Raw genomic sequence first — 26,097 nt, 5'->3', positions numbered from 1 at the left:
ACTGAGAAGAAGTGGAGAGGGAATTGCCATAACTCAAGACCGCTGATCAGCCGGTGCCCTGATCACGCGGTAATTGTGCAATGCAGTGCAGGGTATCTTGCATGGGGGTTATGGTGACAAAAATACAACCACTGTGCTTGGATGGCACAATCCATCGAGAGGAGTGGCCGCCGAGAGGAATGCATGTCGGACGAAGAATGCTCTGGAAAACAAGTTCGGTCAAGTCCGCAAGGGGCGTACCTAGTTATATCGTATGTTTAGTCATTTTCTATGATGACATGAGTAAAATGTACTTTTCCGGGCAACTCGACATTTCTAAGCCAATATTACGCCCGTGGAGTTGGAAGATCTGACTGGATGAACCCACCGGCTTGGTTTTTACCTCTTGATTGCTTCTATATCAGCGAGTCTACTAAATCTAAGAACTTGTGAAGCTATGATAGGTCTGATTCGGCCAATCAGGTGGGAAGGGATGGTGGGCTTATACCCCGGATTCTGCAGGTTCTCCCCCTAGCGGTAATTCCACGAGGTCTACATGGGGGTTTGGCTGCCGTGGATGCAGGCCAAGTTCCGGTCTGTCAGCTGCGATGCAACAAACCCCCCTTATTGGATATTATTGAATGATCGAGATGCTGCGATATACGCAGCTGTCAAACAGGGAATATAACCAATAACCAACTAGGTTGTATAAAAAAAAGAAATTGGGGTTTTTCTATGCTCTATGCTAAATATGTCGTTTTCTTTTCCCCTGATTGTACTGCACCTGGAAGTAGATGTGACTGGGGCTATGTAGTCGTGGGTCTCACTGAAATTCTCACCGGAGAACCTCTCAAAGACTACTCAGAAGTCTCAGGCAGGTAGGAATCATGGGTTCGCATGTCGCATTACCAAGCTTGAGGGCAAACTTCGTCATTGAGCCGACTTAGCTAGCTTCGTTGCGACCTTCCGATAATTTGAAGCCGTGATAATATCCATGAAAACATGCAAGTCCGGAGCCCGGTGCACGTTGTGCCCTCCTTTCTTCCGTTTCTAGTAGGTTTGTTAGAGGTGCTAGGGCCTGGGACAAAACTACGCAATAGCGCGCGTCATGAGAGAGCCTGAAGCTTTTTAACATCTATACGGAGCCCATTCAAGCAATTCACCTTTGTCGGTGTGACCGGAAGTAAGTAATAAAGGAAATGAGGGTTGGATTCTTCTAAGAGGCTGTCTTTTCCAGAGCTGATTACTTCGACTTTTGGTGCGATCGATCAGGTTCGCTTTGAAGAAGGGAGTGTAAGTACCTGTCGCCACGATTGCAGTGGATCAGAGTAGGGACTGTTGCCAGGGTAATATAGTTTCCCACGTATAGGTGTCCACACCAGACTTGCGAGTGCGAGCTAGGGTGTATTTCAGTTGAGTCAGAATCATGATTGGGTTGATCCAGATCCTAAGGAAACTCCGAAGGTCCAATCGAGAGGGACTGCGGGCTGGGAGGTCGATCTCGAATCTCGCTTCCGTCCAAGAATAGGACCCCCCACCTCCCGCCCATTATGAGAGCTTGCCAGTGCGACCTAGCTAGGTACGAGGGCGAAAATCATCCTTATATCCATCTAGCTTTCCTTCTTGGGCATGTTCATGTAAGCCGAGGTGGCATCGGATAACGGTCAATATCTTCGCTAAATGGATCTAACTTTCCCCTCAGAAATGTGCGGCCGATCAGAGCAGTTTGAGTTGAAATCAGGTCGAGGAAAGACCTTGGCTTGGTACTCTAGCTGTTGATCCGACGTCGAAGGGGATCGGAACCCAGATCCTGATCAGATGGATGCGGTTCCTTCCAGGGAGGAATTATCGGAAGGACTTGTAGGTACGATCGAGAAGACATCTGGGTCGGAAGAAGGCTAGGTTGACCTGGCTTTCCTATAAGTTACTTGTGCCAAACTTATCAGTATGATCGGGGTTTGATTGAAGTCAAGATTGACTTGACTATAAAGCCCCTTCCCCAATCCCAGTTTAAATCGCACGCGGGGACTTGCACTTATTATAAGGAGCACGGATCAATTCCCCCTGGTGCCTGTGCTAGACCGCAATGACACGGTGTCACGGTCTATTTTAAAAGGTGGCTAGGTCGATCCGCAGGATGATTTGGAAGGGAGTATCGTGGCGAAACAGAATGCGATCGGGGGATAGATCAGTGAGGGAGGATCGTGATGATTTTCATGAGATTAATAAAATTTCGAGTGTTATTTGGAATTGATAATCGAGGTAACCTGGTATCGGATCGGGGTTGAGATCTTGGTCAAACCGAAATCTGATGCGTTTTTAAGATTGTACCGGACAGTGTAATATGAGGTACGTACCGGACCCTTGTGCTGGCTGAGAGTATTTCCTTATGTCCAGATAGAACCCGGGAGGAGGCAATGTGAGATGGACCGCCAGTCAGTAGCCACCATGGCCCCCATCGGGTCCTTCCTCGGCGAGACAGAAGCACCGAGCATGTGGAGAAAAAAACGTGCTAGGGGCCGATGGAATTGTTGGGGGAGGGGTGACTTTCTCGTTAGTTTCGCAGATCTGGCAGCGATGGCCATAGACTCAAGTTTAGCATCAGCAAGGGGGTGCTGATCGATTCGAGCGTTGTTGGCTTTGAGAGCTAAAAGTATTGAAATAGAGGGCCAAGAGGAGGTATTGATGTAACTACGGAGTACGGAGCAGATTATATCACAAATAATAAATGTGATAGATTTGATAGATGGACGTGCATCGCCGCTGAGAAACAGTGTCTATGGAATTACGCTCTTTTTTGCAATGGTTAATGGTCAGATCAGCTTGATCTATTCAGTACGGAGTACAGGCTTTTGCAATATCAAATTGGTTTATCCATATGGTTCGATGGTCTCGGGATTCTGCTATGCGTATTGTCCCAATCGCTCGAGTCTCGAGTCTCCGTGAAAGCGAAGAAGAGATACCGCGCGATAGCCACTTCAATGTCATTTGATGAATCTTTGGATTTTGCAGTGGTTTTGCGTGTTAGGGTGTGAAATAAATTTCTGGTAAAGTCATCGGCAATGGGGAAACTTGAAAGGAAAAGAGAACGTGAAAAGATGAAAAGATGTTAGCAGTCGGAGAATAATTGCCAGATGTTTTAGCGGGAGGTAAACACATCCTTTCCGGTCCCTTCAAGGCGACCGAGGCGACCAAGGCTGCATGGTCACGATCATAATCTGACATTGCAACAATGCAGGTATGCGTGGTCACGCGAGTGGATACAGATCCACTCGAAACAAGGCAGGCCAAGTCAGCTTACACAACTGGGTACTAGTAGTTCCATAGACATGCGACCCGCCATATGTATGTGATGTTATCCTCCAATCAAAAAGTAATGAATGGAATCCACAAGGACACAGTGGTCAATGCAGTACGGAGTACGGAGTATAGGTGGGCAAGGTTGTCTGGAGTATCGCCACATGGGACCTGCGCTAAGCGGTGAACGTGCCAAAGTGAGCAAGGAGCCAGCGACATTGATAAACGTGCCAATAATCCAGAAATCACCCTGGTGTGTGCGTGCAAGTGTCACTAAACTTTTGATATCTTGGCAACGCACCAAGGTAGACGTTGGATGGGACGACCCGCCAGCTTCGCGCGAATTCACATCAAACACAAGCGTTCTGAGGGATGGTAAACTGGATATTCCGGATGCTCAAACGATTGCTCATTGCGGATACTACTCGTACACAGTAGTTAAAGAAACGAGGAAACGACACATGCGACATGATTATCCTAGAATATCGGACGATGTGTGGGATAGACTGGAGGGAATTAGAAAGGGCAACCAGGATGCCTAATCGCATGAGACCGGGGGAGATAGACCGATAGCTTCCAATAAAACAGGTAGTCAGCTTGATAGTCATGAGGTTATAGTATTCCCGGGGCACCGACGGCCCAAGAGACTGCCAATGCATGAAAGCAGTTTGTAAAAGCGTCGGGTAATTGATGGCAATGTTAGAAGGTCCAATCACACCATGTCTCACTTCTCCAAGGGGGAAGTAATGGCAATTTGACCTTGAGCCTAATCAGTTGAGGCCCCACACTTTTTGCCATCAGGTGTGGTTCAAGTAAGTTGATTGGTTAGGGGGCCATGTGCGGGATTTCAAAGGATATCAGTTATCGCACCTCGGTTATCAGCCGTTCTTTAAAGGGATTGGGTAGATGAGGTCGCCAAGCAAATAGGGTTACAATGGAACCTACCAGCCAAGCGGCATGGCGCGGGGAGATACTCGGTCAAACCGTGCCAAGCCCTTGCCAAGCAACGCTAAAGCAACGCTAAGTGACACGAAGTGGATATCAAAACCGGGGGGGCCTAAGCCCACATCAGCTCTTTGATTGGACGATCCAAGTCTTGTTGAACATTAGCCTTCAGGGATCCCTTTTGATTTGGAACAACCTTGGAAAGCTGGAACTTTGCTTATCTCGTCCAAAGGAAAGTGGTCAGGCCGGATGAGCCCGAAGCTCCCCATTGGAGGCACAGATCCCAACAGGCTTAATCTAGAAAAAGTACTAGACGCAGGGTCTCTTCCGGCTATTGACGGTTTCTGCCATGTCCGCCGTCCGCGACCTCCCTAATTCAGACATTGCCCCGGGTTCTAGAATGGAGGAATGTGAGAAATGACCAGTGGAGCTCTTGGAAGTCACAGCTAAACGGTTCCGCTAGTCACGCCATGGGACATATAATTCCTTCACCTCGCCCTCCCGCAAGTCTTTCTTTCTTTCTTTTTTTCTGTTGTGTGTTTCATCTCCTATATCTCTGGATCCCAGAACCGCCAATATGAATGCCAGCGATCCTGTCGATGTGGCTGAAATTGCCAAATCAAAGGCAACCTCCCACGATGTCGGTATCAACGAAAAAGCCCCCGTGATTGATGAGTTGACCATCGACAATGCCCCCCTGCGGGAAGTATCAGTCGAAGGTGATTATCTGGATAAAACTAGTCCTACCGAGGAAGAGCTGGCCACTTTGCGCCGTGTTGCCGGCAACTTGCCCGTGGCTTCATACAGTGTTGCCTTTGTGGAACTATGCGAACGTTTCTCGTACTACGGTGCTACTGCTGTTTGTATGTGGTATCAATAAACGTTGAAAAGAAGGAGGATAGATGGCTGACCTGAATTAGTTGTCAATTTTATTCAGCGACCTCTGCCCACCGGATCCACCACTGGTGCTCTCGTTCCAGGCGTCTCCGACTGGAGCAACGATTCACCCGGAGCTCTCGGTATGGGCCAACAGGCCTCCACTGGATTGACATTGTGTAAGTGATATGTGGTCTCGATGGATTCCCTTCATCACTAATTTCCCTAATCTGCACAGTCAACTCCTTCTGGTCCTACATCATGCCTCTATTTGGTGCCATGGTTGCTGATCAATGGTGGGGTCGTTACCGCACCATCATGTCCGCGATTGCCTGTGCACTCGTTGGACACATCATTCTCATCATTTCCGCCATTCCCAAGGTTATTGAGAGTCCCAACGGAGCCATTGCATGCTTCTCTATTGGTCTTATCATCATGGGTGTAGGAACTGGCGGTTTCAAGGCCAATATTTCCCCCTGATTGCAGAGCAATATCGCGAGGACAGGCCCTATGTCACGACACTTGCTTCCGGTGAGCGTGTCATCGTTGATCCGTCTGCCACTGTTGCCCGTATCTACATGTACTTCTACATGATGGTCAATATCGGTTCTTTTGTCGGTCAAGTCGCCATGGTCTACGCCGAGCGATATGTTGGTTTCTGGCTCTCTTACCTACTCCCCACAGCCATGTTCTGTCTGTGTCCTGTTGTCTTGCTTGTCTGCAAGAAGCACTACATTCTCACTCCTCCCGGTGGATCAATCTACCCCAAAGCTTTCAAAGTGTCAATGTTGGCGATGAAGGGCCACTGGACCCTGAACCCCGTGCGATGGTGAGCTACGTCCCGTCTTGTTAACGCCCGTGTTACACCTACTAACCTTCCTCTGTAGGTTCAAGAGCTCTGGTGTCGATATTTGGGCTGCCGTCAAGCCCAGCCATCTCGGAGCCAGCAAACCCGCGTGGATGGACTTCGACGATGCGTGGGTTGATGAGGTTCGCCGAGGACTGCTCGCATGCAGAGTGTTTTTGTGGTACCCCCTTTACTGTACGTGGAAAGTTCTTCCCTGTTATATCCGCACATTCTGACCATATTTAGGGCTCGCCTACAACCAGATGTTGAACAACTTGACATCTCAAGCGGCCACCATGAAACTTGGAGGTGTCCCCAACGACATCATCAACAACCTCAACCCCATTGCGCTCATCATCTTCATTCCCATCTTCGATCATATCGTATACCCTGGTATTCGCAAGATGGGTTTCCACTTCACCCCCTTGAAACGTATCACGGCCGGTTTTATTGTGGCCGCCCTCAGCATGGTCGTTGCTGCGGTCACCCAGCACTACATCTACAAGTTAGGGCCCTGCGGTAACCAGGCCAACATGTGTCTAGAGGTTAAGCACGAGCACACCAACATCTCTGTTTGGGTCCAAGCCCTGACCTACATTATGGGTGGTATTTCCGAGATCCTCGCATCCATCACTTCCCTCGAGTATGCCTACACCAAGGCCCCGAAGAATATGCGATCCCTCGTCCAGGCTGTCTCACTCCTGATGAATGCCTTCTCATCTGCCATTGGTCAGGCTTTCATTGGTCTGGCTGATGATCCTCTCTTGACTTGGAACTACACCGTGGTTGCTATCCTCGCCTTCCTGGGTGGTGTTGGATTTTGGGCCACCAACTACAAGTTGGACGCCCAGGAGGATGCCATGAACATGCTTCCAGACAGCGAATTCACTCCTCACACGGTAGTGGATGAGGAGCGGAAGTAAAGAGACGATCATTTTTCGTATCGAATGAGATATGTCAGGATGAAGTAATGGTATATATGGATGGTTCGGTCCTGGCATGATTGGCTAAAACTGAACATAAACAAGTATAGTTTTCAAGACCATGAATACCCATTGAAATGATATTTTATTTAATCAACTCTGTTCCGCCGTAAGCTATGTATTTTGTTGTCGTTGGATGGTTTGTTGCCTTTTTGGGACTATACGTAGCGTAGTCCCAGGAGCTAGGACTTCCCTCCGAAAACATTTGATGGCTTATTTAGTTTGTAACCCAATTTGGGAACCCAGACATATTACTAGTTTAGGTCTAGGTTTTACTAGGTTATACAGCAGACTAGTTTAGAAGCACTTTGTACAATAGCCTAACACGGTAATTTCGTTCGATGGGGTGATAGAACCAGGAGGCGATGTTAGTTTGGGTTTATTGGTTTGATCGGAGATCGACGTCACGATTGGGGTAAAGGTAGGCACCAGTAGAATGGCGGATGGCATCCAGTCGTTGTTGGAGGTTAAAGGGGCGAAAGTTGGGCCTTACGTAGACTGTGGCTCCTCTGAGCTGTTGGCCGTGCTTACTTCGCCCGTATTTGCGTCGAAGATCAGGGTGTGATCTAGTTGAACACCAAGATATATAGGTATCATATGTGATGTATGACGCAAAGCAATTTATTCAAAATTAGGTACTACAAAGCCATACGAATACAATATATGTAGTAAAAAAGCAAAGGATAGCCGTCCTCAATGACAAAACGTGACACAAGCAGACTGTTCACCATAAACAAGAGCAATTGACATCACTCAGCAGGGGATAAGTTCATCCGGTTTAGGGTGCGGAGTGCCACCGCCCGGAAGTCGTCGATCTTAAGTTGTATCATTGGGTTTGGTGACCCCGTGAATGCCGGGTCAGAGATCAGATGAGGGCCAAACATCCCTTAGCGATTGAGTTCGATTGAGTTCGATTACTTGCGTTCGATTACTTGTGGGATGGCTTTCTCCGTTGGCTAGAGGAAGACCTAAACGCTATTGGTAAATATTCCAATTAAACTCGAGACCTTGGATATACCTCTCGTTGCCAACGAATCGGCATCCCATTCCGATCTCGAACGTAAAGTTCACTGAACCCGCTCACCTGTCTCGTTCGACTCTTAAGTTTCCACTTCAGAAGCACAACCGCTCGGACACCTCCATCGCCACCAACCAGCAGAAGGTTCATATCACTGAACAAGTCATCCCAACGCTCACCCCACCCGCACTCGATGGCGAAAGATGGAAGCATGTCGGAGTGGCATCGGATGAATAGATCCGGTTCTTTTCGTGAAGTAACATAGGGACCCGACGGAAACTGTAGTGCTGTAGGAATTTAGTATATCAGAAGTCAATTGAGAGAAGCGTATATGAATATTTAGTGGTCGAGTGCGGTGTGGTGGAAATAAAGGGCGAAAATACCTGGTCCGGGCAGCTTCTTCTGCTTGCTCTTCGGGTCGTGACATATGTATCCAGTGGTGTCATTAGGTTACATTATGCTGGAATGTGAGGTTGTACTGTGCCCTAGTTGAACTAAGGAAATAAATTCGATTTCAATCAATCAATCAATCAATTAAAGTTCGATTAACCTGTTGCAGTCTAACTAGTTGCGTATGAGAAATAACCATATAATGATTGTCGTAGGGTGCACCTCCCACCTTACATCTCTCGCATCTTTCACTTCTCTCTCTCTCTCTCTCTCTCTCTCTCTCTCTCTGTGTGTGTGCTCTCTCCCCTACCTCAGTTTCAGTTGATGGTGACGTTTTCATGGCTAGTTGATTGGCATGGTTGTCGACTTTGGCTGAATTCTCGTCTCCTAGCATCGTTCTCGTAATTGGCTAATACCCGTCGTCTTCTTCACCTAGAACCATTGCCGCGAGGCCTGTCGATTCGTCGTCGTCATTTTCCTCCTTGATCCTAACATGTTGAAACTGCTGGAGACCTGTTTGGTGCATAAAGTTGACCACGTAGCGGGTGGCCTGCGGGTTCGATACGATACTGTCGTAATATATCTCGTTGATCCCAATACCCCATAATTGCTCCCACAATTTTGTGCGCGGCACTACGTACCGTGAACACTGCATCAGGATGTGTCTTGGCGTCTGTGAGCCCTCGTCACAATTGCACCGGTCAGTCTCGGCTGCCTTGATTTTAAATAAGTGTCGAAGGCCAATACGCATTGTACGCATCTGGATCAAGATCGCACACTGTGGCTTCAACAACCCTTCGTATAGTCGGAGGGTCTTTTTGTTTAACGCCTGCACCAAGCGCTTCGTCGGGGCGGAGGTTATCTCCCGCTCCCACTGCTTCTCCCACCTCTCTCTGCTGTGGTTTAACCTTAAATCTATCCCGAAAGTTTAACTTTATTCTTTCGAAAAGGGGCCGCTTTGTGTACACTGTGTTACTAGAGTTACCCGTTGGTTGGATCTAGTCTGGATTTCTGGTATTAATTTGTCCTGATGGAACTGAAATCTATTCCTTTTATTTGCAACTCACTTGGAAGGTCCAGTGTTGGTAAATAGAGTCGTGTTCAAGGTTCAAGGGTTCGGACTGTTGATAGTAGAATTTGATCCCATGGAATATGCTGGAGAGTGCACGGCACGGAGGTTGTGATGCTGCCTGCACTGGTTTGATACAACTAGACGGTGTAAATGCCATCACTAGTGAATTAGGTAGCTCGCTCGTGGGGGAAGGTGATGGCCAGGATCCCCATCAACAAGATATTGAAGGAAACCACATGCCAGTAACTCACTATATAATAAGGCGAATTCTAACGAGGGGATCTAGGCGTTGGTAGATATTCCAGAGTTTGAACAATATAATACGTGCAAAGCGGAACTCGGCCCATAAGTATTGTGGATGGGAATTTAGCGAGGGCAAGTAGGGCGGGCTTACTACCAACTTGTCAGATCCTGGTTTATGTTTTGCTGTCGGCGGCAACGTGAAAACCAGTGAGTCCCCAGTACATAATTTCACTAGGACTCGGAGAATATAGAAAACTTTAGGCTGTTAAGAAGATATTTCAAGAGATATATCACCATAAAGATTCTAGACGCAAGTCCAGATGATTCGGGTGTTGTTCACTTTAACGTAGTTGCAGATAGCGACAAGGGCTAGCCTTGATCTGAATATAAGCCTAAGGCCTATTTGAAGAGAAGAGTAGCTCATTGCTTGTCTTTTTCAAAACCGCAGACGTAAGATTTTGCACCCTAGGAAACCAGGTGGATGGATAAGAGTTTGCGACGGTTTTATAAAGCACGGCAAAAGTGTTAACCTTGGAATCCATGTCTGCTTACCTAGAAATGCGTTCCCTCCAGCATTCCGTGCGACCGCTTTAATGTAACTACTAGGGAATAATAGAGGGGTTTGAGGACCTTCCCCTCAGTTGAAAAGCGCGGGAGAAGCAATTATTGGGGATGATGCTACTTACTAATCTATATACGCATCCATGGATACAGGGAGAACCCCAGAGTTCTAAAATACCACACCCATGCATGGAGGTGGATTGACAAGATCTGCACCGAACGATCTACATCGTAGTTGTCACACATGCTGTGTGCTACTCCGTACAGCGAGCTAACATTGTTCACCCAGGCCGAGGGTGTACGACATTAAAATGCAAGGGGGCCATGATCACGGTGGTAGTATGATGAGGGTAAACCATGGAGGGGTCCTTTTACTTTACATAATTATTTTCTCCTTAAGTATGTTGTCTTTGGATTAAGGTGGTATCTGGTATTCAGGCCGATAAGCTATCTGGCGAGGTTGCTTCTATAAGCTCATTAAGGCGGTATACGTGAACCACAGTGCATCTACTACAACTAGCTAAGTATGCATGATGCATAGTTATATATTGATATGCTACACAGCCAGCGAAATTTCTCTGTTGGGGCTTGCTTGAGCTCCTGGAGATTTTATATTCTAGTTATAAGGGCGCTATATTAGCGATAGAATTGATAATGGAACAAGAATATTCGACCGCCTATGCGGCCTTGTCATGTCTCTTTAGATGTCTTTTGAAGTTGAATACAAAAGCAGAATACTTTAGGTACGAAACTTTTCTACGTATAGCCCTCGATTAATGATGGGAAGGTAGAGGAATGAGGTGAGAAATGGCAGCTTAGTACGGAGTATGTGTAAACAATATTTGGAATACAATCGCAGTCTGAATTCCATTGCCCGTTTTAATATTACATGCAAGGCGCTCGATCGCTTCGAGGCCTGATAGATGGGGGCATCATCCAGCCTGTACCCTTCCAGCCATCACGCGACAATACCGACATATACATATGTGCGAAAGGATCACGGCTCAGTATTCTTTCCCTCCTTGGTGTTCCAGTATTCAATCAATGGATTGACGGCAGGGTACGGGCGAGTGGGAGAATATTACAAGTGAGAGAGGGCTGTGAAACTGACATAAACTTGCCTCAACGAGCGAGAATTGGATGTCACTGCAGGCTGTTGGATAATTAAGAGGCCTAGTGGAGGGGTCGGCTCGGCCCGGGTATGTAAATTTTGACTGCAGATCAATTGAGGGCTTCACAGAAGCAATTTTCCAATATTATGTACATGCTTTACGGAGTACGAAGTAGTGATGTACGTAGGAGAAGGATTTGTCTTTACCATGTCGGAAACCGTCGGGGTGGAGCAAACTTGCATCATGCACGAGTCCACCTAGTGAATAAGACGTGTGTTCGGAGTAAGGAGTATTCCGTATGTACCTAGTAATGAGATCTGATGTGGATGTTGAGCCGAAATGATCACCGCCGATCTATCGGCTGTGCACCCATTAGCATACAATCTGCGGGCCGCATCACGGTGAGACATATGATCTTGACCTGATGAGGGTCGCTATGAGTCTCGCATGTAAATCTTAACTCATCGGAGAATAATCCCTGCCTTGCCAAGGGTTTAGATTGAGAAATTACCCACATTGAGCCCACATGTGGGATATGCTATTGGTGGTCACAAATATGTAACATACCAGCTGAAGAACATAGCATAGCTAACAACCACTATTTAAATCATGCATTTCAGCAGGAAGATGTCATAATCAGTGATCAAAACTGACAAGAGGTGAGCAGTAAAAATGAGAGGAAAATATTTCTCGGGGTTAGAGGTTTAGAACATTATCCTGTAAGTACACGAGAATTGAAATATTTTCCACTGCCCAACAGTATCTTCGGATGTTTCGATTCACGGGGGCATGGGGGCATGGGTGGAATGTATGTATGATATTATAGAATCACGATCGGATCAATAATCCCAATTGGTTTGTTCCGGCAGCCCTAAGATCGAGTTATCCTCCGGATGCAAGGTTAGCGCTGCCGATATCCCCAGCTGACTGTTATACAGTGATCACGGTTCATCATAGGATTGAGCCCTGCAGCCATTACCCCTCCTCTATTGGACAACATTCCATGTGTGGGTTGTCATTGACAGTGGAAAAGGAAGTCTATAAATATGGGCTAATTCCCGGAGATCAACGCAATAGGCGCCTTTCCGATTCATTTCGTATACTTACAAAGTATCATTCGACACTATACACCATTCGCTCTATCCAATATGGTTCAGTCAATGATATGTCGTGTGCTTGGAGTGCTATCACTCAGCATGGTGGCCATTGCATCTCCTGTCCAACTAGCTCGCCGGGGTGAGTTCCGTTCCACCTACGGAGTCCAACAAAACACAATGTCCAATCTAACGATGAAAATACATCAGCAATCTCAAGCGAGCTACTGGAACGATTCACGCTGTTTTCCCAATTTGCCACCCTATCGGCCTGTGATCAAAATATCAACCACACGGGCCAAAGTCTGACCTGCGACTATGGGACCTGCGGACTCGTGGCAGCCGACAACACGACGGTGATCAACGCATTCCACAGCGATAACGGACCCACAGGCTATATTGCCCTAGACCACACACGGCAACTGATCGTCCTAACATTCCGCGGCACGGTATCGAAAAGCGACGGCGACACCGATCTCGATATCGTTCTCACCCCGATTGACGACGTGTGTGCCGGATGCAAAGCGCATCATGGGTTCTGGGTTTACTGGAGCGCTGTAGCGAGTCAGGCGACCACCCAGCTTCAAAAGGCAACTAGCGCGTACCCGGGCTACAGGCTGAGCGTTGTAGGACATAGTCTGGGTGGGGGTATTGCGGCGCTAGCGGGGACTGCTCTTCGAACACAGGGCTTCACTTTGGATATTGTAAGTTGGGTTTCACAACATGACAGCAGGATAGTTGCCGGCTAACATGTGAAAATCATTAGTGGACATTTGGAGGACCGAAACCAGGAAACATGAAGTTGGCCGAGTTCATCACCAACCAACAACCGCCAAACAGCATCTACCGAGCCACGCATACTACAGACCCCATCCCGAAAGTGCCGCTTAACCTGCCGTTTTTGGATTGGAGCCAGCCTTCCCCTGAATACTGGATTACTCAGGAGACTGGAGTGCAGGTCACCACTGACGGGGTGGAGTATATTGAAGGGATTAATAGTAAGGCTGGGAATGCTGGTTCGGATCGGGATTTGAGGTGGCCGAATCCTGAACATGGGTGGTATTTTGGAAATATGAGCGTCTGTGCGGCTCCATCAGATGCATCATCATGATAGGCGTTAGCTGATAAGTGTGATGCCTTGGGAGAGTGTTGAAATGGTATACCTCTCTGGCAGTACGTACTAAGCTTTAATGGAGACCGACACTGCACAGCTGAAGAATAGAAATAAATGTATTGTTACTGAGCCTCCTGAAACGCTATATGTATAGAATCAGAGAAACTTCAAATGTAGGTAGTTGGGGTGCTATCATATCATAAACCTGCATTGATCAGGATATCTTAGGGCGCAAGCGCAGATTCGGCCCTTGTACAAACTCCAGTCCGGGGTCAATATCACCACTGTGGGCAAATTTCAGGTCCTTCAAGTAGTGATCACGCGGCTGCCACGGTCCACGGTCAGCAGCTTTGGGCAAGACACGCTCAGCGAGCGACACATAAGTCGACTTGAGGTTCAAGAGAGGACGATCCTGGAGCGTAGCAGCATCCTTCTCCTTCAGGCGGGGAACAGCAGCGATTAATTTCCGCGACTCAAGCTCTTTAAGCAGGCGACAGACAAACAGGGCAGTAGCATCCGAACCGAGACTCCACGAGGCATTAGTATATCCAATAACAAAAGCAGCATTGGGCAGATCCTGGAGCATGATTCCATTCCACAGATACTTATCACCAACATCGATCTTCTTCCCGTCCACAGATAGCGTCGCGCCACCTGCGATCTGCAAGCGCAGGCCTGTAGCAGTAATAATAATATCTGCCTCGAGCTGCTCGCCCGAATTCAAGATAATACCGTTTTTCGTAACCTCGCGAATAGTATCGGTCTTGACATCTGCCTTGCCCTGTCGGAGACTGCGGAACAGATCCCCATCGGGACAAACGCACAACCGCTGCTCCCAGGGGTTGTATCTGGGTTTGAAATGTGGATCGTAGGGTATGTGGTTGGGCAATTGCTTGCGCACATTCAACTTCAGCAGCCAGCGCGCGAAATTCGGGAAGCGCTGGCAAAAGAGGAAGAAGATTCGCGTGGTGTAGATCCAGATCATGCGTTGCATCCTGCGATACAGGGCATTGGGGAGGAGGTAGGAGAGCCAGCGACTGCTTGAACGGTTTGGGACGGAGAGGATGTAGGTTGGGCTGCGCTGGAGCATTGTGACACGGGCGGCATGGTCGGCGAGATTGGGGAGGAGAGTAACGGCGGTCGCACCGGAGCCGATAATAACGATCTTCTTGTCCTTGTACTGCAAGTCCTCGGGCCAGAACTGTGGGTGGACGAGCTGGCCCTGGAAGGCGTCCAGGCCAGGTATGTCGGCTTTCAGGGGATCCTTGTAGTTGTAGTAGCCCGTGCCGAAGATGACGTAGCGGGCGGTGTAGCTGTGTTGGGAGTCATTGTGGTCGACGGCCAGCGACCAGGTATTTTCATCGGAGGACCAATCTGCCGATGACAGGCGGTGATTGTAGAGAATGTGTTTGTCGATGCCATATTTGGTTGCTGTGTCGCGCACATACTCCTTGATGGCAGAGCCCTCAGCGATGGGATTATCACGGGACCAGGGGTTGAATTGGAACCCAAAGGTGAAAAGGTCTGAGTCGGAACGGATCCCGGGATACTTGAAGAGATCCCAGGTGCCACCTAGATCGGTGCGAGCTTCCAAGATGGTGTAGCTGTAGCCAGGGAGTTGATCTTGGACGCGGTAGGCAGCATTGATTCCGGAGATGCCTGCGCCGACGATGATAATATCGAAGTGTTTAGTTTCGTTTATGCCATTGATTCCATTCATGATGGAGGAATTCAATCAAATGAGCAATCCGCAGTAATTAGTGAATAGCAAGATTATTTAAAAAGCAAGTTGACATACCTCGGTTTCACAACACCTTTTGATCGGCAGATCGACAAGTTCGATTTGGGGTAAGCAGCACGCAGAACCTTAAAAACTCGACACGGGGAGACCGGGGAGATTGGAGATTTGATATTAGTACGAGTATAGGTAGGTATATATCTATCTATCTATCTATATCTATATATGTATAAATGAGTACAATAAAAGTGACCGGACAAGTTACACAGATCGTTCTCCGACTGATCCGGTTGGCAGTATGTCAGATCTATATAGAGATCAGATATATATAAACATAGACATATCTATAGCCCTGAGTAGATATACAGATATAGACACATTCATAGAATATAGTCAAACCTCCAGAGACATGCTGTGACCGAGGAATTCCCCACAGCCTCGGTACCTTCCTAAACGGGATAGCCTTGCGAAGGATCAGCACGCTAGACTTTCATTACCTAGTTAACTAGTTAGTTAATATATTACTACTCCGTACATCTACCCGTGGGCTGAACTAATCATGGTCTCATGAACATACAATGGCTTTCAAAATATCCAATGTGAAGCTCTCCTTAAAGGAGAAACTGGACTTCTTCCCCGCCGTGGCCTCCATCGTGATAACCTACATTTATGCTCTCCTGACTGGCCTTCGGCGCACCGAACGTCAAGCCAAGTCTTTATCCCTGCACTTAGGTTATGCGGTGTTCCGCAAGACGACCTCGCGGCTGACCACGCGTCAGATGCAGTACATCCTACCGCCATCTCATAAGATCTACGAGCAACACTCCAAGAAGACCGGCAGACTGCCCGAGTCCGTGGAATTGGGCGATGGAGCATTGGGTCATTGGGTGGGCGATCGAAATGCCGACAACGTGATAGTCTGGTTCCACGGTATGTAGACAGCCCAACACAACCTTGGAAAGGAAGAGGATTCATCTAACCACATCATTCAGGAGGTGGCTTCGGACTCCCCGCCAACATGGGCTATTTCAAATTCTACGCGCAACTCCTGCGCGACCTCAAAGCATCAGGCAAAAGCGTGGCAATTTTCAGTCTGACCTACACGTTGGCGCCGATGGCAGTCTACCCGACTCAACTCCGACAAGCCGTGAATTGTCTACGATACATCCTCTCGCAACCAAACCGCAACCCGTCCACAGTTTTCCTGGGCGGAGACTCGGCAGGCGGGAACCTGGTTGGTGGAGTTCTCTCTCACTTGGCCCACCCGCACGCAGAGATCAACCCTTTGCCATTGAACAGCAACCTTGGCGGCGCAGTGATGATCGCTCCGTGGACACTTCTCGAGAAAGAATTCCCAGGAATGGATATCTACCCCGACGGTGATATCATCACCCAGGAAGTTGCAGGACCGTGGGCAACAGCCTATATTGGTGCTGGGAAGCGGGACTATTACACTGATTTATCGACCGCGCCGGCAGATTGGTTTACAACGTTCCCGGTGAACTCGGTGTTGATTACCGCGGGCGGGAATGAGATTATGTTGCCTCTGATTCAAGACTTCGCGGCGACGTTTAAGCAGGGTTTTGAGAATGTGGAGTTGTTTGTCGGCAATCGTGAGTGCCATGTTGCGCCGATTTATCATTTGGAGTTGGGGGATGTTACGAAGACCGAGCAGGGCAAGAAAGTTGAGGCGGTTTTGGCCGAGTTGATGGTGTAATTGTATAGCAACTATATACTGTACATACATGAATTGAGTACATATTGAAGACATGAACACGTACAATGTTATACACGAGCTGTAATATTGCTTCAGGTGCTAGTTGGCACAAATCTACGCCTACTATTGTTCGCGAAAAAAACATTATAACTCCATGGCCAGCCTGTAATGTTTCTTCGACTGTCAGCAATACATGTATGTACATTAGTCCCGTTCACCATCCAAAATGGGTACAACCTAATAATATCTCCAATCATTTCCAAACTAAAATATTTACTGCGCTTACGACTTCTCCTCCGCCTGCTGCACAATACGCATCTTCTTCAATGCACCTGACGCGAAAGTGCGCACACCCTCCTGCATCCAGGTCGGCATAGCACGCACCAAACTAGCCACCGATTGACTAGCAGGCAGGATAACCTGGCCACTCGTCTGATTCAAGATCTGTTTGCAGATAGCCTCAGACACAGTTTGAGGGGTCATGATGGGCTGACGGAAATGTGCCTCGTTATCTGTGAGCAGCTTGATCATGGGTGTACGCACCCACATGGGATGAATAATACTAAAGCAGCAATCAGCAGACATTTCCATGACATTCAATCATTGGGTAACTCACCTCGTGCGCACATTGGGTGCATTATACCAGTACTTCAGCTCCTGACGCAATCCCTCGTGGAACGCAAGCGCACTAGCCTTGGAGCAACAATAATCCACCATCTCGCCGAGCGCCACAAAGCTCGCCATACTAGCGATAGTAACAACATGACCATGATTGGCCTTCACCATAGCCGGCAAGAACTCCTTGACCATAAGGAAATGGGACAGGGTATTGACTTCGAAAGTCTGTCGAATCTTCCCCTCCGACTCATCCAGGATTGTCCCCTCGTGTCCAACGCCAGCGTTGTTTATCAAGACCGTAGGCTCACCGTGGTTATCACGGATTGTGCTGGCAACCTGGGCGATATCAACCGAGGAGGTGATATTCGCCTTGTAGAAGGCGACGTTGGCGGGTAGTGTGAAATCCGGCTCATTAATGTCGAGGATGACAACACGCACGCCTGTATTCGCTAGGTCTTCCATCACTTGCTTGCCGATTCCGCTACAACCACCCGTTAGCAGGATAAGCTCACGGGCTGGAATCCATGGCTGGTTGGAGGTCCAGTTTTGTAGGGTGCGTCTTGAAAAGAAGCGGTTTGTAGCGCGCAGGATGGTGAGGGCGCCGAGAATGCCGAACGCTTTTTGGGCCGTTGAATTACGGAGGAGATGTTGAGTTGGTTCTGGGAGGTGCGATAGAGCTGTTTGGGCGTATTGGGTGATGAGGTTGAGGGTAGACATTGTTGCTATTCGAGGGGTATGGATGATGTGAGGTGGGGAGGTTTGATGTCGGAGGGTAAAGTGCTGATTATCAGATTATATCAAGGATAATAATTATATTAAAGCTATTAAGGATAGTATATTGAAGGCATATCATTCCAGCCGAGGCTTCACAATTTTAAAGCTTTCCCACTAACAAGGAAAACAATGCGAGAGAAGATTCTCCACAGGGATCGACGAAAGATCGACAGTTATGACATCTTCATTGAGACAGTTGAATTCTCTGGATATTTTGCCCTTGTCCCTTTTCACATGTCTCTTGGCATCCCCTCGTTGTAGATGATATCACCTTATTACCCCAGCCCTAAGTACCCCGTGGATATCCTATGAACTACTGGTCTAAGCCTCCACATTGGGATACTGGACCATCACAGGCTACTGACATAGTCCACATGCGCCTATAAACTCTACACCCCTCTCTTTGGCAATTACGAAACACTAGCACGTAGAACTAGCACGCAGATCCAAATGATGGCAGTTCACAGAGCCGAGGTCTCGCATTGGTCACCCCAACAGGAGTGCCGATCTCTGTGGGGCATATCCGATGGGAAAATGAGTTGATATGAACTTCGACTCCTGAATCCGAGGCTTTTGTCTTTCAACTCATTTCAGAGCAACATGTCTTTTGGCGATAGTATACTAGCAGTGGGCGCATTCACGCTTGCCGAGGCGTATTTCCTCCAACGCACTGTCTTCTCCGACAAGACCTTCCAAACAATCTGTCTCAGCACATTGGGAGTAAATATTCTTCTAAAATCCTTCTACAGCATAATAATATGGCCATTCCTACTGAACCCGATGCGACATCTACCGAAAGTCCAGGTAGGAAAGACCAAAGCAAAGCGAAAACATACGCAAAGTCCTAATATTAGACAGGGCTCGCATGTCGAACTCATCTTCGACTCACCGCGAGGAACAAAACCCCTCCAATGGATGAAAACCGTCCCAAATGAAGGACTTATCCACATGCGCGACACATTCAATCAAAGCTATGTGGTCCCAACCAACCACCAAGCACTACTAGATGTGATGAGCACGAACACTTATGACTTCGAGAAGCCATGGCGGATGCGCAACTTCCTGGCGCGAATCATCGGCTTCGGGATGATTACCTCGGAAGGACTAGCGCACAAGAAGCAGCGCAAAGCACTCACTCCAGCGTTCAATATTAAAAATATTCGCTCGATGTATTCGCTTATGTGGGCCAAGACGGGGCAGTTGCTGGATGAACTCGAAAAAGAAATCAAGGTGAACCCGATGGATGGAACGAGTTCAAAGGACCTGGAGGGTAAGATTGAGATGTCTGAGTGGGCGAGGTATGTGTCACGGGGATCAAATAATATACCCGGGATATACAATATTAACAATCATGCAGTCGCCTGACACTCGACATAATAGGGCCTATAGCAATGGGACGTGACTTTGGTTCGCTTCACAACAAGAAAAACAAGGTGGCAGACAGCTTCGCGAAGATCCTCGAGCCGACTAAGGAGAAGATGGCATTCCTGGTGATGAACTTTGCACTACCGCAGTGGATGGCGAGGCGTGTTCCGTGGCGGATGAACGACGTACTGAATACCGAGACAGCGTATCTCCGCAGTGCATGCGGCGAGATCGTGGGCGAGAAGCGAGCCAGTCTTGCTGGATCTAAGGTCTCTGCTCAGGATCTCGAGGCTGATATTCTGGGGACGATGATGCTTGGCGGGGATTTCTCGGATACAGAGTTAGTTGATCAAATGTTGACATTTTTGGCTGCTGGGGTGAGTATCCCAGCCCAACTGCATTGCTATACTCAGCTTGCATACCTAGGAAGTTGAGTGACTAGCTGACTCCTCACAGCATGAAACCACCGCCAGCGCTTTAACCTGGGCCTGTTATCTCCTTCATCTCCACCCAGAATATCAAACCCGCCTCCGCGATGAAATCCGCTCCAAGATACCATCAGGCGACAGCCCAATAACCTACCAAGACCTCGAATCCCTCCCTTTACTAAACGGCGTCTGCCAAGAAGTCCTCCGTCTGTACCCAACAGTCCCAACGACAATTCGCGAAGCAGTCCGCAATACCGTTGTAGCAGGGAAGTACATCCCGAAGGGGACACGGGTGGTGTTATGTCCGTGGGCGATAAACCGAAGCCCACTCTTCTGGGGCGATAACGGGGAAGAATTCGTGCCTGAGCGCTGGATTGACACAGACAAGAATGGACACTGTATTCCGAACAATAATGGTGGGGCATCGACGAATTTCGCACAGATCACATTCCTGCATGGGCAGAGATCTTGTATTGGTAAAGACTTTGCGCGTGCAGAGTTGCGATGTGCAGTTGCTGGTGTTGTTGGACGGTTTTTGTTTGAGATGCAGGATCCAAAGCAGGTGATTCATGTTGCTGGGGCTGTTACTATTAAGCCGGTTGAGGGGATGCACTTGAGGATGCGAAGGGTTGATGGATGGTAGATTTTGATCTTTGATGATTTACGATTTGGTATTTTATGTATATGGGCTTCATTTTGACAGCTTCAAATTCAAATGTTTGTTGATCAGTTTTGATAGTAATGACGCCATGAATCTATAAACTGTCTCCGACTCATCCCCGAGCTATATGTGGGAATTATCATATAACTAATTGGCAGTCATTGCCAAGCTATTCACGGGTATAGGAAGGCTTCCCTGCCGACGGCAGTAACATACAGTATATTCGAATTAAGCAGAAGGATTGTAACTCAAAACGCATGGCGCACAGTAGTATCAACTTGATTCACTATGGTAGAATACAGGGTAGTGAGTAGTACTCCCTATTCCAATACTATTGAGTAACTCGAAACGTAGCAAGCACCATTTTCTACTATGTGAACATCTACATTCTCTTATTTAGTTGATAAAAAGAGCAATTATGTCCTCGGTCAAGTCCATCAACGCCAGCCAGCTCCTCGCCACTGCACCAAGATAGTCGGAATGACACTGACACCAACCATCAGGGCAACGGCAATACCAGCACCACCAGCCCAGCCAACAACCTCAAACATCTGAGGGAACCAGAAAGGACCAATGAAGCCCCAAATCTGCCGAACAAAGGTGATGAACACACCCACACTGGCAGCATCCTCGCGGTAACAATCAACCGCGTAGGTAATGTCAACAGTAGTAACAATCTGATTACCGCCAGCGGCAATAGCAGCGCCAATGACTGGAGCGATAGTCCATACACCGCCAGAATCCCGGATCTCGATAGCAAAGACCACAATACCACAGATCGTCAAAGCATGGCCAATATAACTCAACCAAAGGCGGTATTCCGGCGGGGATGGCTCTCCAGTCCGCTTCTGACGCATAAGCATCCAGCGATCGGATATAAACCCGCCGATTTGTTCGCCAATGACAGATCCGACAATAACACCGAGGAATTGTAGACCGACCTGTTGGGTGTTCAGGCCGAACTTGGCAGGGTAGATCTGGGAGGTCTCGATTGTGAGCGCGACACTGCCCCAGAGGAAAATCATTGCGTAGGCTACAGCTGGGATGATCACGCATGGTTTCATCATGTAGCTCAGGGGCTGGAAAAAATCCCAGAGTTTCAGCGGTGTAGGGTCAATGCGGCTGAATCCGAATAGACTCTGCTTCGCGGCGACCAGGTTGTTGGAGGGTACATTGCTGCGGACGTAGAGGGATTCCGATCCGAAGAAGAAGTAGAGGACAAATTGGATTGCGTTGACCTGTCCGAAGCGAATGGTTAGATGGATCTGTCTCCGAGAGTTTGGGGTTGATGAAAGCTCACAATTGCAAGGATATAGTAAATCCAGCGATAGCCCACACGCAAAGCAACGAATCCAAAGATAAACGGAGCGGCAGGGACGCCCAGAGTAACCATGAGTGTCCACCCACCCATGCAGCGAGCACGATCTTTCCGGAAGAAAGTCTCTGCGACAACAGCGCTACCAATAGCAGCTGCAGGGCTGATAAAGAAGGCAGTAATAGCACGACAGAGACCCATTGTGGCATAGGAAGGACTGTTCGCACAGCCAACATTCCCAATCAAGCTGCAGACCAACGAGACCAGGAATATGGGGCGGCGACCATAGCGATTACACAGCGGGCGCCAGAAGAGAGGTGCGCCACCTAGTATGGCGATGAAGAGTGAGACAAGGTAACTGGTTCGCTGCATACTAACGTCGAGGTCTTCGGAGATATTTTCGAATGCAGATTGGATTGACGAGGCAGTGAATGTGGCCATCATGGCGTGGAAGGCGACTAGGGTCAAGTTCAAGTTTTTCTATCAAATACTCAGATTAGAAATATGGTCGAAGTGTGAATGAACGATAGGAGGGGTGGTCTCTCACTCTCCATCGCGGCCAATTGTATGGATCGGCATCGGTCATGTCAGGGATGGGTTCCAGATTCAGCGTCCCATGCTTCGCGAGAATATACTGGCGATGTTCCTCGGATAAATGAGCGACTCGATCTTCGACATAAAAATCACATTGCTTTCCAGACTCCATTCCTTGCGGACTAGCCTTTGCACCTTCAATGTGCTGATGTTGGCTATCCATCTTCTCCATGTTGAATATGAATGCTAGGATCTGTGGGAAGATAATAGCACAGACAAAGAAAAGAAAGGGAGAAAAAAGTCGAAACCCCGTGTATACGTCGGCGTTCTTATAGCAGAAATCCCGTCCTTTCCCCGTACTCCGCCTTTCCGGGGATCTGGGGGTGGGGCAAAGGAGATTGTGGATTCATCTCCCCCAGATTGGGGGGATTTGCAAGTACGTACTGTAATAATTTGCAAGCAGGTCTCTAGGATACCGAATCCTGGGGCATTCCGCACAAGGCACGATGCATCTGGCCCAAAAAAGAGGGCGGATATAGTCTCAGCCGGTATACCATTGGGATTGTGGGAGAGTGTGGGGTGTGGAGATAGAACATCTGAATATGAGGGGGATTATATCCATCATGACGAGATGTTATCCAGAATGACCGCTTGGTTTTGAATCTTCTCTGCTGTTGTTCTTAGGGAACGTCGGCCCGGTCGGATGTCAACACTCGCTTTCACTCGGGGAAGAGAGTTGACGATGCTTGTTTTCGTTTTCATTGGCTAGGAGTTCCCGATGGAGCCGTTGGGGGGCTTGACTCTCCACACTCGCTGCTTGGCTGTTTAGCTGTTTAGCGGTTTGGCCGTTCATATTGGGGCTGAGGGTGTTGAATACCTGTGCAGAATACGTGCAGATTCAGTGCAGAATAAGCCACTTTCTGTGGCCAATCCCCTGCTGTGAAAGACCTGCTGGTAATGATTGTGGAGAGTTGGTGGTTTTGCCATCTGGTTGGGTCTTGTAAGGTTTCCAAATCTCGGAGATGACTACTCCGCACTGTCCTCCAGGGCTCGGACATACTCCCCTGTCGGACTACACTTCCTAACTCAATATTTGATGCTTTTTTTAATTCATTTCGGTACTTTTGATTCATGACTATTTCCGAAATTATTCTCATCTCACAGTATTATACTAGGCCTAATCTAAGCCGAGCTCGACTGGCACTCCACACCAACATCTCCATCAATGCCATCGCAGGTCACAACCGGGGGACTACCAGCCGGGCTAGTAATATCGATATCGGAGAGCGTAATACCCGAACACACAGCATTGGGCGAGCAAGTCAAGTCAGCGATAACCTTACCATTCTTGCCTGACGAAGTACCATGAATATTCTCGAAGGTAATGTTGGTGAAGTTCACTGATGACGGGTACTTGGCACACGTGGTGGCGTTGACGTTGAAGTAGCACTGATCCAACACGATAGGGGCGTCGGTGTTTTCGATGTGAACGTCCTTGTACGTGACGTTGTTGATACGACCAAATCCGACGTCTTCTCCAGCCCAAGCCTTGAGACGGACACCGTTCTTGAATTCTGATTAGGATCAACCGCTCATATATCGATATTAAGGGAGTATCTTACCTGGCCGTTCAACAGAGTCACGTTCTCAATCCAGGCATTCTCAATAATATCCTCAACTCCCGAGTACTGTCCAATACTTCCCATGCTGACACCGTGGGTATTGTTGCACCACAGGTTCTGCACGAAAATGTTGGTTGTGTTGGGCTTGGGCGAGAAGCAATCATCGCCGATGTCGACGCGGGTGTTGGTCACGGTCAGGCCGTCCACGTTGAGGGAGTCAAATCCATCGGTGTTCTTGGGTAAGGCCTTCAAATGGGTTAGATTAGATCGATAATGTACCAGGTGCACGACTTACAGATGCGTTGGTGGAATAGGCGTTGATAAAGACATCATCGAAAGAGACATCCTTGGTGCGGACGAAGAAGTTGGTCCAGCAGGGCGAGTTGAGTTGGGTGATACCTTCGACAGACACGCGGGTAGCATTATCAGTCATGAATAGAATGGGACGGTAGAAAGTGTTGTCCGGATCCTGTTACCCATTAGCATGAGTCGTCCCCATTTCTTTCAGGATTCTGCTCACCAGAACTTCCAAGCCGGCAAAGGCATTGTACCACTCCTGGCCATTGCCATTAAGAGTACCCTTGCCGAAGATCTTGATATCCTGACCACCCCAAACCCAGAAAGTGATAGATTTCTGGAAAGAGTAGTAGAAGTTGTTTGCTTGCCAGTAGTCGATATCGTCGGTGAACTGTTCATGTCAGAGGGGTTCAATCAGTCACAGCATTAGGGCTAAATACCTTCACTTCACCCTCAAGCTGCACCTCGATATTATCCAAAAAGTTGAGGTCAAGTTTCTTCCCAATGACGTAGGTCTTCCCCTTTTGCAGGAGAAGTCTGCCACCGTGGTTGGCAGCCTTAATACCCCAAAGGAAGTCATCCGACACATCATCGGTATCGCTCTTCGATGACCGGATTGTCACTGTCCGACGGTCGTGGTGTTTGGGGTGTCCATAAGCACCGATCTTCTTCAGTGCAGCCTTATCGTTGGCCGGGATGATCTGGGCGCCTTTGATAATATGCTCTGTGGCAAGAGCACTGGCTGTGCTGAGCAGGAGTGCACCGATAGCGAGGAACTTCATTGTAGCGAGGTCAATGAGATCAATTGATGATGATGTCGGTTGATCTGAGAGTCAAGCAGGCATGGCTAATTTATAAGAATACCCCGGATGAAGGCCATTGTGAATCTTCTTTTCCCCAGATTACCAATGTCCAGGCAACGGCACGGTCAGAGGAAAGAGATTTCTCCGCCTGTAAAAAGCGATTGCATGGCAGGCTGGTAGGATCGGCAGGGCCTGTGGAATGCGGCAATTGAGCGAGTTACCGGGGGTTGTGTATAGACAGTAAATGGAGTCATTTCTCCGCATTTCGCCAAGGGTATTAAGCGGGGATGCGGGGAGACTGTCGGGACAAGCTGGGGCAAGCTTGGACGTTGAATTCTTCTTATTCGACACTGTGTAACTCATCGTTATGGTCGGGATTCATTCCCCCGTCTGGGGCTAATCTATGCCTTGAGTGTTGGGTTCTTCCACCAATCAGCGGAACAGGTCATCATCCAACATTCTCACGGCGATGTTGTTGTGGTTTTTCCAGGCATGGAGGACTTCCAAGATCTCATTTCCTTCCGGGTTTTTATTTTGCGTTGGATATTATCATTATGAATGTGGCTGACGCCCAGCTTTGGATGGGGTGAGTTGTCCCGTGACAATTCGACGTAGACGTACTCACCGTTGCAGAAATATTTTTTTTAACGGGCGCCTCCCTCATATCCTTACATTCATATTCGTGGTACACTCG

At 48.3% G+C, this 26,097-nt stretch overlaps 10 protein-coding genes across 10 annotated transcripts; 5 read left to right on the top strand and 5 right to left on the bottom strand.

Annotated features, from left to right (window-relative positions):
• Positions 1-3,440: 3,440 nt before the first annotated feature.
• N7487_003466 (uncharacterized protein) lies at positions 3,441-3,818 on the top strand (the record flags this gene model as incomplete). Its single annotated transcript, XM_056871213.1, has 1 exon — positions 3,441-3,818. One exon carries the CDS (start codon positions 3,441-3,443, stop codon positions 3,816-3,818), a length of 378 nt encoding a protein of 125 aa, XP_056735997.1.
• Positions 3,819-4,798: 980 nt separating this feature from the next.
• On the top strand, positions 4,799-6,867 carry N7487_003465 (uncharacterized protein; the record flags this gene model as incomplete). The annotated part of the gene is made up of 6 exons (XM_056871212.1): positions 4,799-5,084; positions 5,142-5,276; positions 5,336-5,536; positions 5,584-5,926; positions 5,985-6,139; positions 6,191-6,867. The coding sequence occupies 6 exons, from the start codon at positions 4,799-4,801 to the stop codon at positions 6,865-6,867; spliced, it is 1,797 nt and encodes a 598-aa protein (XP_056735996.1).
• Positions 6,868-7,841: 974 nt separating this feature from the next.
• Positions 7,842-8,158, bottom strand: N7487_003464 (uncharacterized protein; the record flags this gene model as incomplete). The annotated part of the gene is made up of 2 exons (XM_056871211.1): positions 7,842-7,883; positions 7,946-8,158. 2 exons carry the CDS (start codon positions 8,156-8,158, stop codon positions 7,842-7,844), a joined length of 255 nt encoding a protein of 84 aa, XP_056735995.1.
• A 4,313-nt stretch (positions 8,159-12,471) lies between these two features.
• Positions 12,472-13,528, top strand: N7487_003463 (lipase family protein; the record flags this gene model as incomplete). The annotated part of the gene is made up of 3 exons (XM_056871210.1): positions 12,472-12,559; positions 12,628-13,121; positions 13,184-13,528. The coding sequence occupies 3 exons, from the start codon at positions 12,472-12,474 to the stop codon at positions 13,526-13,528; spliced, it is 927 nt and encodes a 308-aa protein (XP_056735994.1).
• A 217-nt stretch (positions 13,529-13,745) lies between these two features.
• Positions 13,746-15,251, bottom strand: N7487_003462 (flavin-containing monooxygenase; the record flags this gene model as incomplete). Its single annotated transcript, XM_056871209.1, has 1 exon — positions 13,746-15,251. The coding sequence occupies one exon, from the start codon at positions 15,249-15,251 to the stop codon at positions 13,746-13,748; it is 1,506 nt and encodes a 501-aa protein (XP_056735993.1).
• Positions 15,252-15,847: 596 nt separating this feature from the next.
• Positions 15,848-16,986, top strand: N7487_003461 (lipase/thioesterase family protein; the record flags this gene model as incomplete). Its single annotated transcript, XM_056871208.1, has 2 exons — positions 15,848-16,199; positions 16,262-16,986. The coding sequence occupies 2 exons, from the start codon at positions 15,848-15,850 to the stop codon at positions 16,984-16,986; spliced, it is 1,077 nt and encodes a 358-aa protein (XP_056735992.1).
• A 282-nt stretch (positions 16,987-17,268) lies between these two features.
• Positions 17,269-18,321, bottom strand: N7487_003460 (uncharacterized protein; the record flags this gene model as incomplete). The annotated part of the gene is made up of 2 exons (XM_056871207.1): positions 17,269-17,548; positions 17,603-18,321. The coding sequence occupies 2 exons, from the start codon at positions 18,319-18,321 to the stop codon at positions 17,269-17,271; spliced, it is 999 nt and encodes a 332-aa protein (XP_056735991.1).
• Positions 18,322-18,978: 657 nt separating this feature from the next.
• On the top strand, positions 18,979-20,814 carry N7487_003459 (cytochrome P450; the record flags this gene model as incomplete). Its single annotated transcript, XM_056871206.1, has 3 exons — positions 18,979-19,676; positions 19,736-20,120; positions 20,200-20,814. 3 exons carry the CDS (start codon positions 18,979-18,981, stop codon positions 20,812-20,814), a joined length of 1,698 nt encoding a protein of 565 aa, XP_056735990.1.
• Positions 20,815-21,269: 455 nt separating this feature from the next.
• On the bottom strand, positions 21,270-22,913 carry N7487_003458 (uncharacterized protein; the record flags this gene model as incomplete). The annotated part of the gene is made up of 3 exons (XM_056871205.1): positions 21,270-22,070; positions 22,133-22,627; positions 22,695-22,913. 3 exons carry the CDS (start codon positions 22,911-22,913, stop codon positions 21,270-21,272), a joined length of 1,515 nt encoding a protein of 504 aa, XP_056735989.1.
• Positions 22,914-23,863: 950 nt separating this feature from the next.
• On the bottom strand, positions 23,864-25,382 carry pgxB (uncharacterized protein; the record flags this gene model as incomplete). The annotated part of the gene is made up of 5 exons (XM_056871204.1): positions 23,864-24,247; positions 24,304-24,549; positions 24,599-24,772; positions 24,824-24,991; positions 25,041-25,382. 5 exons carry the CDS (start codon positions 25,380-25,382, stop codon positions 23,864-23,866), a joined length of 1,314 nt encoding a protein of 437 aa, XP_056735988.1.
• Positions 25,383-26,097: the final 715 nt, after the last annotated feature.

Source organism: Penicillium crustosum (assembly GCF_028827405.1).
Source record: "Penicillium crustosum strain IBT 35664 chromosome Unknown utg000001l_segment0_segment0, whole genome shotgun sequence".
Lineage (NCBI taxonomy): Eukaryota > Fungi > Ascomycota > Eurotiomycetes > Eurotiales > Aspergillaceae > Penicillium > Penicillium crustosum.
Note: the sequence above shows the minus strand (reverse complement) of the source record. Positions and strands in the feature narration are given on the sequence as shown.